The following is a 14,232-nucleotide window of genomic DNA, read 5'->3' as shown; positions in this document are numbered from 1 at the left end:
GCCTGAACCCTGGCACAAACGGCCTGAACGTGGCGTCGTAAAATTGAGCCTCGAGTTTTTCCAACCTCCCGCTGCCCTACCAATTCATGCGCATGCAATGTTGCTTCTGCCATATATATCGCGTGATGCTTCATTTGTAGCCACTGGCTGCGTGAGGAGGCGCCGACCGTGACACGGCTTTCTAATTTCCATGTCTGGTGTCTGGTATCCGAGCTTTTTAGGGGCTTGACCCCCCTTCAATACTTAGCTCGCGCGCGACTGACTGTTGCCAGGAGCACCATCCCAACAATCGGCAAACAAAAGGTGAGAACCCCCTTCAAAGGGCCAGTTTAGTGCCTGTTTCCTGTTGACGCTGGCACTCAGAAGGCGGTGCTGCCCAATGGGGTCACGCCGAGACCTGTCGAGGATCCCTTCGACCGTGTCTCATCTCAAGGGCTGACTCGTTTTGCTCGTGGCGCCCCATGGAATTCGTTATGCCAAGGCTCTTGGATTGCAACCGCGTGAGACCCAACGTATCGTCCTTCCTCGCTATCGGATAGTTCGGGGCTCTGCCTGACATCGTGCTGAATGTCCCTGCTTGCACTGGTGCATGTTGGATTATCAGGGTTCGCAATGCGCAAAGGTCAATCTGGGCGAGCGATTCAGGCCCGCGCAACCATGTTCCACTTGCATTGTGGTTATCGATGGTCATGACATCGTAGCCGTGATTCCTTGTCCCTAACTCGTCGAATCCCGAGAAGGCCACTGCGACTTTGTGTTCCTCTGGACTGACTGATATGATTGGTAATGTTGGAGCTCTGACGAGTTGAGAGAGGGTCGGTGTTGGACATCAACTACTCCGATGCTCCTTACAGTCACCACTTAGAGATGCCCTTGCGCCCTTTGGTTGCTTCCGCTCCTCAATCCCAGTCTGGACAAACTGCACGTACTCACTGCTGGGACCGCCCGTTCGTAATTGGACGTGCAGGTCGGTCTAGAATATTCAAATGGGCGATCAGAGTTTGACACCCATGGTGCTAGAGGCATGGCCTTATCCCAAACTGGCCCTGGCGATCGCATGCAAAGGCCTGTCGAGAAGCTGCGAAGTCGGATAACCGGCATGTTGAGTTCTGCCCTAAGCAGTATCTGGAGAGTAGAGGGCAGCCTGCATGCATCACGCATCCTGCCGCCGGTGAAGACGGTTTCAGCGCCGCTGGTCGAGGTTGCACTGGAATGATAGGCTGCGATGACTGCTCCAGCTTGAAAGTAACATTTCTTCTGCGTACCTCTTGGGCTCAGAGTCATTCCAGCATGCTGACAAGCATTAGTCTCTCAGCTTATTATGGCCAATCCACGCTGTGGATGGTGGCCAGCCTCTGTATAACACAGCCATGCAGCTCGAGACTCCGAATGGCCAGTCTATTTTGCGATGCATCGGGACGGGTTCCAGAAAGCGCAAGCGTCAAGAGAGAAATCCGGCACATTCATAGTATTTCGTACTCAAGGCCAGCGATCGGTTGTTCCAATGCTCTTTGCTCATTAGTGATCGTTGCTGAATGCCGTCCTTGCCATATTCTTCATGAGCCGAATGAGACCCAGGCGAAGAACGACAAGGGGCCTGGATGATTGTTGGTGGAAGAGTAGCTCTAGCGGAAACCTAGAGACATCCCACACATCCTTTTACGAGGCCGTTGAGGTCTTGTGAGGAATTGTCGTTGCAGAGTCGCTTTGCCCCGAATCAGAGTTGCCACTTGGTCGAAGGAGGAAGCATGTCTATATCAAAGCTGCAGCAGCCTTTTGACGAGACGCGAAAGTCCTATTTTCACTTTTTGCTGGAAGATGTTGAGGAGGTCCGAATGAGAGGAAGTAAGTATGCCTGTCAAGGTGGATAGCGAAGGCCAAGCTGTGTTCAGTCCCACAAAAGCCACAGGGAGGGCACGTGACGAACGGCAATTAAAGACAGCTTGACTCCACTGACACGGGACGCGCCTGGAGCACGCGCTGTGAGAGACGCGAACCACTCCTCGACGCGCTCCCCTGGCTGGCGGGACGATAAGCTCCTCCAATCTCCAGCTGTGACCTGCAGATTGTCGGACACATTCGTCATGCATAGGACTCCCAATGCCATCTCTTGTCCTCGTTGACGACGGCCGGAGTATATCAAATCATCTTTGTTTTGTAATCTGATTGTATCAACATCGTCGTTCTTTCCCCGTCGTGTTTCTAGTACTCCTCCAGTGCTGAGCACCCGCGATCTAACGAAAGGACCCTGAAAATGGTCGAGAAGCGCGCAACACCGGCGCGCACGCCGGCGAGACTGTCAAAGACACCTTCAGGCAGCACCCAGAAGTCTATCACGAGCTTCTTCTCCAAGCCAGCAACTTCCTCTGCCACCAAGGCAGCAGCATCCACTCCGACGTCAACGGCTACGCCAACACAGAAGCCCCCAAAGATGGAATCTCCTTGCCTGAAAGAGTCTACCAACAAGTCCAACACACTCTCGAAGATCAAGCGCCCTGCCAATGTAACACCCGTTCCTAGCAGTGACGCCCTTGAACCGCCCAGCTCCCAGGAGAACATGGATTCCACAGTGACCAAGGTAAACAGCCCACAGCCCCCCTTACTGCTGACCGTTACTGATCTATTCGTCGCATAGAAGGCGACTATCACTTCCAATGTCCTACCCAGCAGTCCTTCCCGTAAGGTATCTTGCGAGATCCAAGCGCCGAACTTTGTACCAAAACTGACATTATGCTACGATAGACGAAGAAGGCCGTGAACTATGCCGAGTCCTCAGACGAGTACGAAGATCCTTTCGACGACGTACCAGCCCCCCGAAACCGTCGCCGTGTTAGAGCTCGTGGCACGATTCTGGATGACGAAGACGACTTTGCCGCAGACCCAGACAACTTCGATCCTGCTGAAGAGGATGAAGACGAAGGTCCAATACCCATGCTTGTCGCCGCCAGTTCTCTTTACTTACATGCTCACAGAAATGGCCGACTTCATCGCCTCGGATGACTCCGACGAAGAACCGAGTTCAAAGAAGCGAAAGCGACCCACTAAGAAAGCAGCTCCTCGCAAGAGGACCGCCTCGGCGGCTCCCACCTCGCCTATTGTGGAGCCTGCTACGAATGGTGATGATGAGGATGTTGATATGGATGACCTGCCCCCACACTCGACAGCACAACAGTGGAAATTTGACCCCAATGCCGTGGTCAAAGCCGGCTCGAGAGCCGCTCGCCCACCCGCCACGAAGAAGTCATCAGCCGTGTCCAAATCGAAGGTCAAGGCCCATACCCAGGAGCCGAGCGATCGATACCCGTGGCTTGCGAATATCACTGATATCGACCGCAAGTCTCCCGGCGACCCTGAGTACAACCCATCCAGCATTTACATCCCCCCTGGAGCATGGAACAAGTTTTCCCCCTTTGAGAAGCAATACTGGGCGATTAAACAAAATCTGTGGGACACGATCGTTTTCTTCAAGAAGGGCAAGTTCTTCGAACTGTACGAAAACGATGCGACGATTGGCCATCAGCTTTTCGACTTCAAAATGACGGACAGGGTCAATATGCGCATGGTCGGCGTGCCTGAGAGCTCTCTCGACATGTGGGTGAATCAATTCGTAGCCAAAGGCTTCAAGGTCGCTCGCGTTGACCAGATGGAGTCTGCTCTTGGCAAGGAGATGCGCGAACGCGATGACCAAGCGGCGAAGAGCAAAAAGGTTGACAAGATTATCCGGCGTGAGCTGGCGTGCATTCTGACCGGAGGCACGCTGGTTGAAGGCAGCATGCTTCAGGACGATCTCGCAACCTACTGCGCTGCTATCAAGGAGTCCATCACGGATGGCATTCCGTCTTTTGGCATTTCGTTCGTGGACTGCGCCACTGGCCAATTCTTCATCACGGAGTTCGAGGACGACGTTGACTTGACCAAGTTCGAGACCTTTGTGGCCCAAACATCCCCTCGTGAGCTTTTACTAGAGAAGTCACTCCTCTCGAGCAAAGCCCTGCGGATCCTAAAGAACAACACTTCGCCAACCACCATCTGGAACTACAGGAAACCAGGTCTCGAATTCCTAGATGCTGATGTCACTCGCCGGGAGCTTGACACGGGCGGGTATTTCGATGGTGACGGCGAGAAGGAAGGAGGCTGGCCCGCTGTTCTTGCAGAAGCAAAGGAGAAGGACCTTGCCATGTCTTCGCTGGGTGCCCTGGTAAAGTATCTCCAGCTGCTCAAGATTGAGCAGAGTCTCTTGTCGCAGGGCAATTTTGAGTGGTACAACCCTATTCGACGAAACGGGACCCTCATTCTCGACGGTCAGACGCTCATCAACCTGGAGGTATTTGCCAACAGCGCAAACGGCAGCACAGAAGGAACGCTGTTCACCCTCCTCAACAAATGTGTCACGCCGTTTGGCAAGCGCCTTTTCCGCCAGTGGGTGTGCCATCCTCTCTGCGACATTGACCGGATCAACGAGCGCCTGGACGCTGTGGACATGTTGAACTCGGACCGCAGCGTCCGTGAGCAGTTCTCCGCTCAGATGACAAAGATGCCGGACCTTGAGAGGCTGATCTCTAGAATTCACGCTGGGGTATGTCGGCCTGATGACTTTGTCAAGGTTCTCGAAGGCTTCGAGCAGATCGAGTACACAATGAGTCTCTTGGGTGCGTGGGGCGGTGGCAAAGGTCTCGTCGACAGGCTTCTATCCTCCATGCCAAACCTAGACGAGCCGCTCAGCTACTGGAAGACGGCTTTTGACAGGATGAAGGCGAAGAATGACAGAATGTTCCTCCCGGAAAGAGGCATCGAAGAGGACTTTGACGAGAGCCAAGACCGGATTGCCGAAATCAAAAAGGACCTGGGCAAGCTTCTTGAGAAGAAGAAGGCAGAGCTGAAATGCAAGACGCTCAAGTTCACAGATATCGGGAAAGAGATCTTCCAGATCGAGGCACCCAAGTCGACCAAGGTTCCTTCCAGCTGGAGGCAGATGTCGGCCACGTCCAGCGTCAAGCGGTACTATTTCGATGCCCTGACCGAGCTGGTACGGGATTTGCAAGAAGCTGAAGAGACCCACGGCCAGATCATGAAGGAAGTCGCTTCGCGCTTCTTCCGTCGTTTCGACGCGGATTACGCGACGTGGCTGCAAGCGATCCGTATCATCTCCCAGCTCGACTGCCTGGTCAGCCTTGCGAAGGCTTCGTCGTCTTTGGGCGAGCCAAGCTGCCGTCCGCAGTTTGTTGACGAGGAGAGAAGCCTGGTGGAGTTTGACGAACTGCGTCACCCGTGCATGCTGAACACAGTTTCTGACTTCATCCCCAACGCCATCGAACTGGGCGGTAACTCGGCCAAGATCAACCTTCTCACGGGCGCCAATGCGGCCGGAAAGTCAACGGTCCTCCGCATGGTAAGTCGCTGATGCTGATAGAATCTCGGCCTCCTCACTGACATGACGCAGACCTGCACAGCCGTCATCATGGCCCAGATCGGATGCTACGTCCCCGCGACCTCGGCCCGCCTGACACCCGTGGACCGCATCATGTCTCGCCTCGGCGCCAACGACAATATTTTTGCCTCGCAGTCCACCTTCTTCGTCGAGCTCTCCGAGACAAAGAAGATCCTCGCCGAGGCGACGCCCCGCTCGCTCGTCATCCTCGACGAGCTCGGCCGCGGCACAAGCTCCTACGACGGCGTCGCCGTCGCCCAGGCCGTCCTGCACCACGTCGCCACGCACGTCGGCTGCATCGGCTTCTTCGCGACGCACTACCACTCCCTCGCCACCGAGTTTGAGAACCACCCCGAGGTCCGCGCCCGCCGCATGCAGATCCACGTCGACGAGGCCGAGCGCCGCGTCACCTTCCTGTACAAGCTCGAGGACGGCGTCGCCGAGGGCAGCTTCGGCATGCACTGCGCCGCCATGTGCGGCATTAACAATCGCATCATTGAGCGCGCAGAGGTCGCCGCCCGCGAGTGGGAGCACACGAGCCGCCTGAAGGAGAGCCTTGAGAAGGCCAAGACGGGCTGCTACATCCCGCTGGGCATGCTCAGCGACGTCGCATCTCTGCTGCGGGACGAGGAGGAGGTGGGCAATGTCGACGTGCTGCTTCGGGCTGTGGAGGCTATGTGATCGTTGTGTCTCTATTTGTTTCCGGGTTTCTTGTTGGAGGGTGTATCTGTGGGATCATGTGGGTTTGACCTTGTCCTCGGCAGCTTCGGAGGTCAGGTGTTCGGTGTAGCAATGTGATGCGGGTTCGTGTTTGATCAGTACGTAGAAGATCAGTGGAAGATCAGTGGAAGATCAGTGGAGGGGACTGGCGCATACGCCAGAAATTGAGACATGATTCTTGTTACCAAAGGGAATACGATGCACCTCACAACAGGAACATCAATGTGCTCGCGCCGCTGGTAAGTTCTGCCGAAAACACGAAAGCCAGCCCAGGCTAACGTCGAGGCTTACTGCTCTACTTGATTATTTGGTCTGGCCCATTCGTATCATACGACTACATTGCCGGGTATAACATTAATTGACTGGGTATCTAGTCACTTTATTAGATTTATTTCGCTTGCTCGCAACGCTATGCACTTGTATCACCCGTCGCCGGCAACTCATGCCACGGTTGCGGGACCATCGCGCAGAGCGGCGCCCATCGTTGCGCCGTCCAAAGCACGGCAAAATGCAGCAACAGCAGGAGGGCACTGGTGCGGACCTCGCGCGTGCCCAGGCTGTCGACTGTGTTTCGGCGCTGACCGATCCAGCCGGCCCGATCATGCATGCTGCCGCGTCTGCTTCGGGCGTCGAGGATGCCTAGGTCTAGAGCGGCCAGGGCGATGAGGGAGGCGCCGATCCAGGGGTTGAACATGTAGGGCCAGCAGGGTCGGGCGAGGGTGGCCAGCTTGCCGAAGAATATTCCCAGGCGAAGGAGGAGCGGTGCCGACGCCTCACTGAGGCCGGCCAGTTGAGAACCGTAATGCCCAGCGAGCACGAGCTTGTGTTGGATGTCGCCCCTCCATGTTGTTGGGGGTGCCATGAGCAAAGGAGGTATGGCGGATATGGACGGCCTTCTTGAGGCAGTTCCCTCGGATGAGGTAGGTTCTGGTGTCATGGGGGGGAAATCCTCTCGTGAGGGTGAGGAGACTATCGGCTGAGCACGTTGCCTTGAAGGGCTGTTACTATCACGACGGAATCCGTTCTGCAGCCTGGGACGAGGTTGAACGACGTCGCTTGTTTCGATGGACGAGAGAACACTGGGTCGGCGTGTGGATCTGTCGAAGGACTGCGACTTCTGTGGATCTGTCAAAGGATTTAGCCACTCGGCATGTCATCTCGTCCATGATGCGATTGGTTCACAAACCTGGGACGGGGGTGTTTGGTGGCATTGGGGAATCGAGGTTCTGAACCCTCCGGCCAGGCAGGCCCATAGAAGGGCTTGAACTACGTCCAGGGGGAATGCCATCCAGTATTGTCTCTCCCTTCATGGCGGCAAGAACTTCGTTGGCGCTGGGTCGTTGTACGGGGTCCAGGGCGAGAAGCCTTTTGAGAAGTTGGTAAAGCTTCGGTGGTAGATCCGGACGTTCTCTCCGTTCATCCTGGAAGCCCTGCCAATCGGTTATTTCAGCACGCAGTTCATCAATGTCCTCCAGCTCCTCGTTGATTGTATTGGCGTTCTGGTAGGGTAGGCGGCCAAAGCACATAAAGTACAGAATCATGCCGAGGGAGAAGATATCGGATTTGGTGGTGAAGTTGCCGTAGAAGCCCGTTGCATGGTCCTTCTTCAGGACTTCGGGTGCGCAATAGGAGATGGTGCCTGTGGAGCCGGTGGAATTGCGCACCTGTCCTCCGGGCTGAACCTCTCCAAAATCGCTGATCAGACAGATCAGATTGCCTCCCTCCCTATGTAAGAGACAATTGCTCGGCTTGAGATCGCGGTGGATGTAATTGGCCGCGTGGAGGTATGAAAGACCAGACGTCACATCCCTGAACAGGGAATAAATCTCCTCAAAAGAGAGATGCCGTTGTGAGACTGGAGCTCGCTCGGACTGACCCTTGGACCTCCTCCGCAGGCGCGCCTTGAGCTCTTCCTTCGTGGTTTGCTTCGGTTGGTCTCCGTTTATGTAGTTGAGAAGATCGCCGCCGTTGCAGTACTGCTGCAGGATAAAGGCACAGGCGACGCTGGGTCCAAATCGGATGAGCTTGACATCTTCGAGCCAGACGTGTCGGTAGGACACGAGATTGGGATGAGAGAGCTTCGCCAAGAGCTCGACCTCGATGAGAACTTTCTCTAGCCAAGCATGGTCGTCTCCGACGGGCACGCGCTTGCATGCAAAGTGTCCTGTGGGGGTTAGCACCTCGGGCTTGACAAGAGTCCTTCCTGAGCGACGAGCATACCCAGATGGCAACCATCAATCTCGTGGCGGACCAGCAGCACGACTCCCTTGCCGCCGCGTCCTAGCTCTCGCTCCTCGACGAAGAATGTATTAAAGTAGTTCGGACTGAAAGCCTCACGGCGAATGCGGCTACCTTGCTGCACACGGGGGGTGCTGGACACGAACTCGGCATCGTCAACTTCTTCAAAGGCGGCTGGCTGAGCTTGGGGCAGAACGGGACGGATCAGGCGTCGAATGGGACTGGACGGGGGCTCGCTGGCTTCCTGTTCGCCGTGCCCAGCACGCAGCATGCGAAAGTAGCCTGGGTCAACGTATGAGTCCTGCTGCGAGGATGCCTCGAAACCATGGCGGTCTGGGGACGATGGGCGCAATGGCTGGTGGCAGGTAGGGCATTCGGTGACGCTTCGGATGGCGAGTCTTTGGGAGGCGGGATCGCGGACGACAATGGCATTCCGGTGGCGTCTATTTTGAAGAAACATCAGCAAGATGGCAGCATATGATTCGAAGGGTCCTGAAGCGACTCACAGAACTATCTCGCGACCCTCTTGGGGATGGTATGGTATCAGAGACATCGCGGAGGGGTTGAAGTGGGTTGACGTCAGACTGCCGCTGTTTTGGCGTCGGTCCTCATGTCGAAGCTGGTCATCGAAGACTGTATAACTTAGTGGCGGGATACTGTGGGATGCAATGCAAAGAAGGCGATACGAAGGTGCAGGTGATTCAGATCTGCAGGAGCTGATTGTTGTTGTTCTTCTTTTTCGACGTAGCTATGCTCGTTCGACCATGTCGGTGAGCCAGCAGGTGACAGGCCGACACTGGCCCTGAATGCGGGCAGCTTCAGCTCCCCAAGCGCCTTTCGCCTGGTGGATCAGGCGGGACAGCACGCTGACATAATCTCACCTGATGTCTGTGGCAGGCACTGGTTGAGCTCTTCTCGGCCTCCATCCTCTGACACCTGTGCAGGCATTCTGCCATTCTACCAGTTCAACTTTTCTGAGAGCGGTTGACGGAATCGGTCATCGTTCCATGGGAAAAGCCTGCTCCCATGGAAGCCTTGCTAGAAGAGATGGCCCCCCAACAGCCTCTCACGTCTCAGGTCACCTAGGCGGAAACCCATCTCCGTGCTTACACCCAGCACCAAAAGTCATTTCGGCATAACTTCAATACTCAGACCAAGATTTCCAACAGGCCAGACACAGAGATCGAACCACGTGGGACAGAAGCCGGCCCATTCGGTGGCCAGACGCCATTCGGGAAGCTGGAGAAAGACACCATCTCCTCGACCACCCTTCGGGGAAACTTCTTCCTCGATCCAGGGGAGCTCTAGCGAAAGGACCCACTTGCTGGGAAGCTTACCCAGACCGTTCCTTTACAGGACATCGACTCCCGCTTGCCGCTGAAGCCATGCCTACCTATACCTCCCAAATCCTCCTCGCGACCTTTGGGGGGTCGTGCCGTGCCGCTTTCCTTGGGAAATGCTGTACAAGTCGTTCGGCACCGGGATTCATACGAAATGCTCTTTATTCTGATCTGATCACCTCGATACTTGTCTTCACCTCCTCACTGCGATGACCACCCTGCTGAGGGGAGCCGCGTTCATCACGGGTGCAGCATCAGGTACGCCCCTTCTCCCTTCCTGTCGAGCCTGACCGACCTCAAATTGCTGACACCACAACAGGCATCGGTCAATACACGGCCCTCGCCTTCGCCAAGCACGGCATGACGCACCTCGCCCTGGCCGACATCAACGGCCCCCTCCTCGCCAAGGCGAACGCAGCCCTGCAAGCCCAGCACCCGGCCCTCGAGATCCTGTCCCTCGACCTCGACGTGCAGAAGCCCGAGCAAGTCGACCGCGGCATCGCCGAGACGGTCCGCCGCTTCCGGCGCCTCGACGTCGCCGTCAACAACGCCGGCATCGGCGGCTCCGGCCGCGCCACGCACGAGCTCGACGAGGCCGAGTTCGCCCGCGTCCTCGACGTCGACCTCCACGGCGTCTGGCGCTGCCAGCGCGCCGAGCTGCGCGCCATGCTCGCCCAGGACGACCTTGGCCCCCGCCGCGGCCGCGGCCGCATCGTCAACGTCGCCTCCATGTACGGCCTCGTCGCCCCCGCCCACCACCTCGCCCACACGGCCTACACGGCGGCCAAGCACGGCGTCCTCGGCCTCACGCGCGCCGACGCCAACACGTATGGCCCGCGCGGCATCCGCGTCAATGCCATCTGTCCCGGCTACGTCGAGACGCCGCTCGTGCAAAAGGCCATGTCCGCCGCCGCCGACTCGCCCCTCGCCAACGATATCGCCCGGACGCCGCTGCAGCGGATCATGCAGATGGAGGAGGTCGCCGACTGCATCGCGTTCCTGGCCTCGGACATGAGCAGTGCTATGCAGGGCGCGGCCCTCGTTGCAGACGGTGGCTTCACGATACAATGAGAGGCTGAGGGGTGGTTTGAGGCAAGCATGGAATTGAGTACATGTGATGAGATTGCAATGATTTGGTTTGCATGACCAATCTGAACCGCTGATAAGACATCAAGGAGAGCAGACCATTTCGTTGAACAAGCTTGTGCCTTGCTTCCACATTCTCAGACAAGCAAAATCCAAACACCAACACCCAGCTGAAAGGCTACGAAAGATCCAAAAGAGAAAATTTCTACACTCTCAGAAGTCAGAAGCTGAAGAAATCCAAGTCGTGATTCCGTGCCGGTCCACCACTTTCAATATCAGTCCCTCTCGTCTTGTCCGCCGTGACACTGTTCACGAGCCCGCTCAAGCTCACAGGGCTAAGCGCGTCCAGGCCACCCTCGCTGTCCATCCAGTCCATCCCTCCCGCTTCTCTCGGCTTGCCGTCGTCAAGACCTTTCTCTCCTGCGCTTGCCATGGCCCCTCTGAGGCCGTCTGTCTCACCTCTCGATCCACTGTACAGGCCATGCGAGAGCATACTCGGGGCGACGCCGCCGCCGAGCACGGAACTGGCACTCAACCCTGCAGGCCCGGCGTTCCAGATGGCGTTGCCGCCATCGCCACCGCTGACTCCTGTGAGAGACCATGCGTCCGATTGTGGCGGCACAACGACGTAATCGTCCGCAGGTCTGTTAGTTTCATCGCCATCATTGTCAATTGCGCTGCCCGACAAAAAATCGAGACTGAATCCCGGATGCGACGTGTCAGTCGTGCTGCTTAGCGTATACATGGCTGGATCCAACTGATTGGAGTAATGGCGTGCTCCGAAAGAATGGCTGCTTTGCGGAGGCGTAGGCTGTGTAGGCTGTGTCGGCCCCGGGGCGAAAAATGGAGGCGGTGGCCTTGTGAACTCGCTGGCACGCCGGGAGCCCGCAGGCCGTCTCCGCTTGGAAGCCGGAGCGATGGCATCGGCAAGAGCAGTGGAGTCGCGCCGGACGGGGATTGATGGCCCGGACCACGGATCCATCTGCTGAGCTTCGGCTTCCGGCCTTAATTGGGCGAGGACGGCCTGCAGCAGCGTGTCCATGCGTGCAGCTGGGTGGTAGGTATGGGACATATCAGAAACGGCACAAGCAAGAATCTCGAGGTAGCCGAGATAGGTCGATCGGTCAGTGGGGCTGGCGTTGTGCGCCAGGGCGGCGATGAGGGCTGTTGCAGCCGTGCCCGCGTGCTGTATTCCTGTGACGAAGATCTTTGTCCCATCGAAACGCTGGCGGTGCTGCCAGAAGATGCGAGCTACGCGAATGGCCTGCTGAGTACAAATACTCCGCGAGAGCGATGTGCGACTGTCGTCCACCATGGAATGCGGATCACCCATGCCCAGACCCAGTAAATGAGGGTCAGTAGCAGTGTTGATAGCCCCGAAGGGGAGCGCTGCCCGATCGTGTGGTGTTTGGGGCGCATGAGCCTCTGGTGAAGGATGGGACCCGGTGCTGGCGCCATCGCCAGATGCCCCGTACTTGGCCCAGGGACGGTGAAGGAGAATCATTGAGACGTGGTACTGCTGATGCAGAAGAAAGAAACTGTAGGGTGCCGTCTTGATATTGGCAGGCTTCCATTGCAAGTGGTCGGGCAAGCGGCGGTACCAGTTCTGTAGCTGGCGGTCAAGATTGATGACGTGCAGGTAGGCATTGTCCTCGGCATCGGCGTCGGCGCCCGCAGCATCAGTGATGCCCTGCTGATCCGGAGAGATGTTGGCGTTGCGGCTGCTAGAGACTCGATTATTTTCGCGAGTCTCCACGATACGGCCAGCAAGCTCCATCAATTCAATGAGCTGCTCATAAATTTCAATACCAGTGGACTTCTTGTCTGGTGTCGATGTGCCATCCTGTAACATGGACGAGAGTTGGGAAAAGTGTTTGGACAGGAGATCCATGCCGATGTCTTGGTTCTTGATGCTCGTAGGTCGCCCCAGGAAAAGAGCCCAGTACTTGTCGTAGATGACGCAAGCCCGCATGGCCATATGCCGGATATCTATCTCGATATCACTGATACCATTGTCGCGGCAGTCGAGATGGAGGCCAATATCGAAAGCCAATCGGTTGGCCATACCCGAATACATCCAGCCTGTGTTATCTCTACCGACACCGCACTCCAGGTCACCCAGCAGCAGGAGGGCCTGGACGCTCGGGATACCTCCGGGACGCTCAAGTTCAATGTCGAGCATATACTTTGCCTCGCGATGGAGGGTGCTTTCGCGGCTGCCTATGGTAATGCGTCGCATGTCGTCTCGGCCAAAGTCGGCGAATCTGAAGCCCATGGCGAGTATAGCAATGTGTAAGAAACTTGAGTAGAATCGTGGGCTTTGGGCATCGCGGTCGGCCTCAAAGGCCTCTTGATGGATGATATTGAGAACCGCATTGTAGTAGCCCCAGAAGTTGTCCATCAGGTAAGTATGCGTCTCAGAAGAGAGCGAGCGGATGATGCGCTCGGCACGACGAACTTGTTCAGGGGGCTCGCGGGCGTCGAGATGGTCTTGTGTGTCTGTGTAGACGTGACTGTTGGCAGTAGGGCCGAAGAACCGGATGCGTCCAGAGAGCTGATCGAAGGCCAAATTTCCTTTGGTAGAGAGAAGTCGATGGACCATGTCGTCTTGTCTTGGGTCTAGCATACGGAAAGGAGACGTTTCTTTGACGCCGGGGGGCGGCGGGATGGAGTACGAGGAAGAATTGCCATTTTGACTGGCCGCCTGCTGGTCACTCTCCTGGATGGAGAACTCCTCATTGGCTGAATCGGGGGGTGAAGGCACCTCTGGCAAAGGCGAATAGGTTGTTGAGGGCTGCACGGGGGGCTGCGTCTGGTTGTGGGCATCCTTGATCTGTTCGTCTGAGGATTTACTCTGCCCTTCGTGTCGAGTTTTGGGTGGATGAGCCGCTGGCGGTGGTTCAACGCCTTTCTCCTCGAGAAGACCTTCGAGCAAGGCGATCCGTTCCGAGAGTGACGACATGTAGGCTTTCGAGATGGGACTGCATGGGATAGGTCAGCTCGATGGCCTCGAATGAGACGCCTGAGAACAAGAGAAGCGTACCGTCGCCTTTCGTCATCATTCTTAATGACACAATCAGTTCCAGAACGTTTGCACTGAGTACATTCATTGTCACCCTTGGGCACGACGCAGCGGATTCGACGTTCGCGGCACGATGCACAGGCAACTGAAGCCCTGTGGCGAATCTGCTGCTTATTGGAACTGGATCGGGGGGCGGCATTTCGAGGCGAGACATTCTCCTGAGAGGTCACGCCAGTCGTCTCTTCGGAGGCAGACTTGGTGCCATTATGGTTGGCCATGATGAAGCCAGGACTATGTGATAGGCCTTGACGAAGTGGCAAACCACAGCGGATGGAGAAACGGTCAGGAGTGGGTTTTGTTGCGAAGTCTACTTGAATGGCAGTTGAGACACCGGGGCT

At 56.5% G+C, this 14,232-nt stretch overlaps 4 protein-coding genes across 4 annotated transcripts; 2 read left to right on the top strand and 2 right to left on the bottom strand.

Annotated features, from left to right (window-relative positions):
• Window positions 1-2,254: 2,254 nt before the first annotated feature.
• Window positions 2,255-6,109, top strand: VDAG_01192 (DNA mismatch repair protein msh6; the record flags this gene model as incomplete). The annotated part of the gene is made up of 5 exons (XM_009650078.1): window positions 2,255-2,578; window positions 2,636-2,683; window positions 2,743-2,920; window positions 2,973-5,389; window positions 5,441-6,109. The coding sequence occupies 5 exons, from the start codon at window positions 2,255-2,257 to the stop codon at window positions 6,107-6,109; spliced, it is 3,636 nt and encodes a 1,211-aa protein (XP_009648373.1).
• A 448-nt stretch (window positions 6,110-6,557) lies between these two features.
• VDAG_01191 (calcium-dependent protein kinase) lies at window positions 6,558-8,939 on the bottom strand (the record flags this gene model as incomplete). Its single annotated transcript, XM_009650077.1, has 4 exons — window positions 6,558-7,273; window positions 7,335-8,312; window positions 8,369-8,829; window positions 8,893-8,939. 4 exons carry the CDS (start codon window positions 8,937-8,939, stop codon window positions 6,558-6,560), a joined length of 2,202 nt encoding a protein of 733 aa, XP_009648372.1.
• A 996-nt stretch (window positions 8,940-9,935) lies between these two features.
• On the top strand, window positions 9,936-10,797 carry VDAG_01190 (3-oxoacyl-[acyl-carrier-protein] reductase; the record flags this gene model as incomplete). Its single annotated transcript, XM_009650076.1, has 2 exons — window positions 9,936-9,984; window positions 10,046-10,797. The coding sequence occupies 2 exons, from the start codon at window positions 9,936-9,938 to the stop codon at window positions 10,795-10,797; spliced, it is 801 nt and encodes a 266-aa protein (XP_009648371.1).
• Window positions 10,798-11,032: 235 nt separating this feature from the next.
• VDAG_01189 (fungal specific transcription factor domain-containing protein) lies at window positions 11,033-14,112 on the bottom strand (the record flags this gene model as incomplete). The annotated part of the gene is made up of 2 exons (XM_009650075.1): window positions 11,033-13,793; window positions 13,856-14,112. 2 exons carry the CDS (start codon window positions 14,110-14,112, stop codon window positions 11,033-11,035), a joined length of 3,018 nt encoding a protein of 1,005 aa, XP_009648370.1.
• Between the last annotated feature and the right edge of the window lie 120 nt (window positions 14,113-14,232).

The sequence above is a fragment of the Verticillium dahliae genome, genomic scaffold (genome assembly GCF_000150675.1).
Source record: "Verticillium dahliae VdLs.17 supercont1.2 genomic scaffold, whole genome shotgun sequence".
Classification (NCBI taxonomy): Eukaryota; Fungi; Ascomycota; class Sordariomycetes; order Glomerellales; family Plectosphaerellaceae; genus Verticillium; species Verticillium dahliae.
This window is presented reverse-complemented; position numbering and strand designations above follow the sequence as displayed.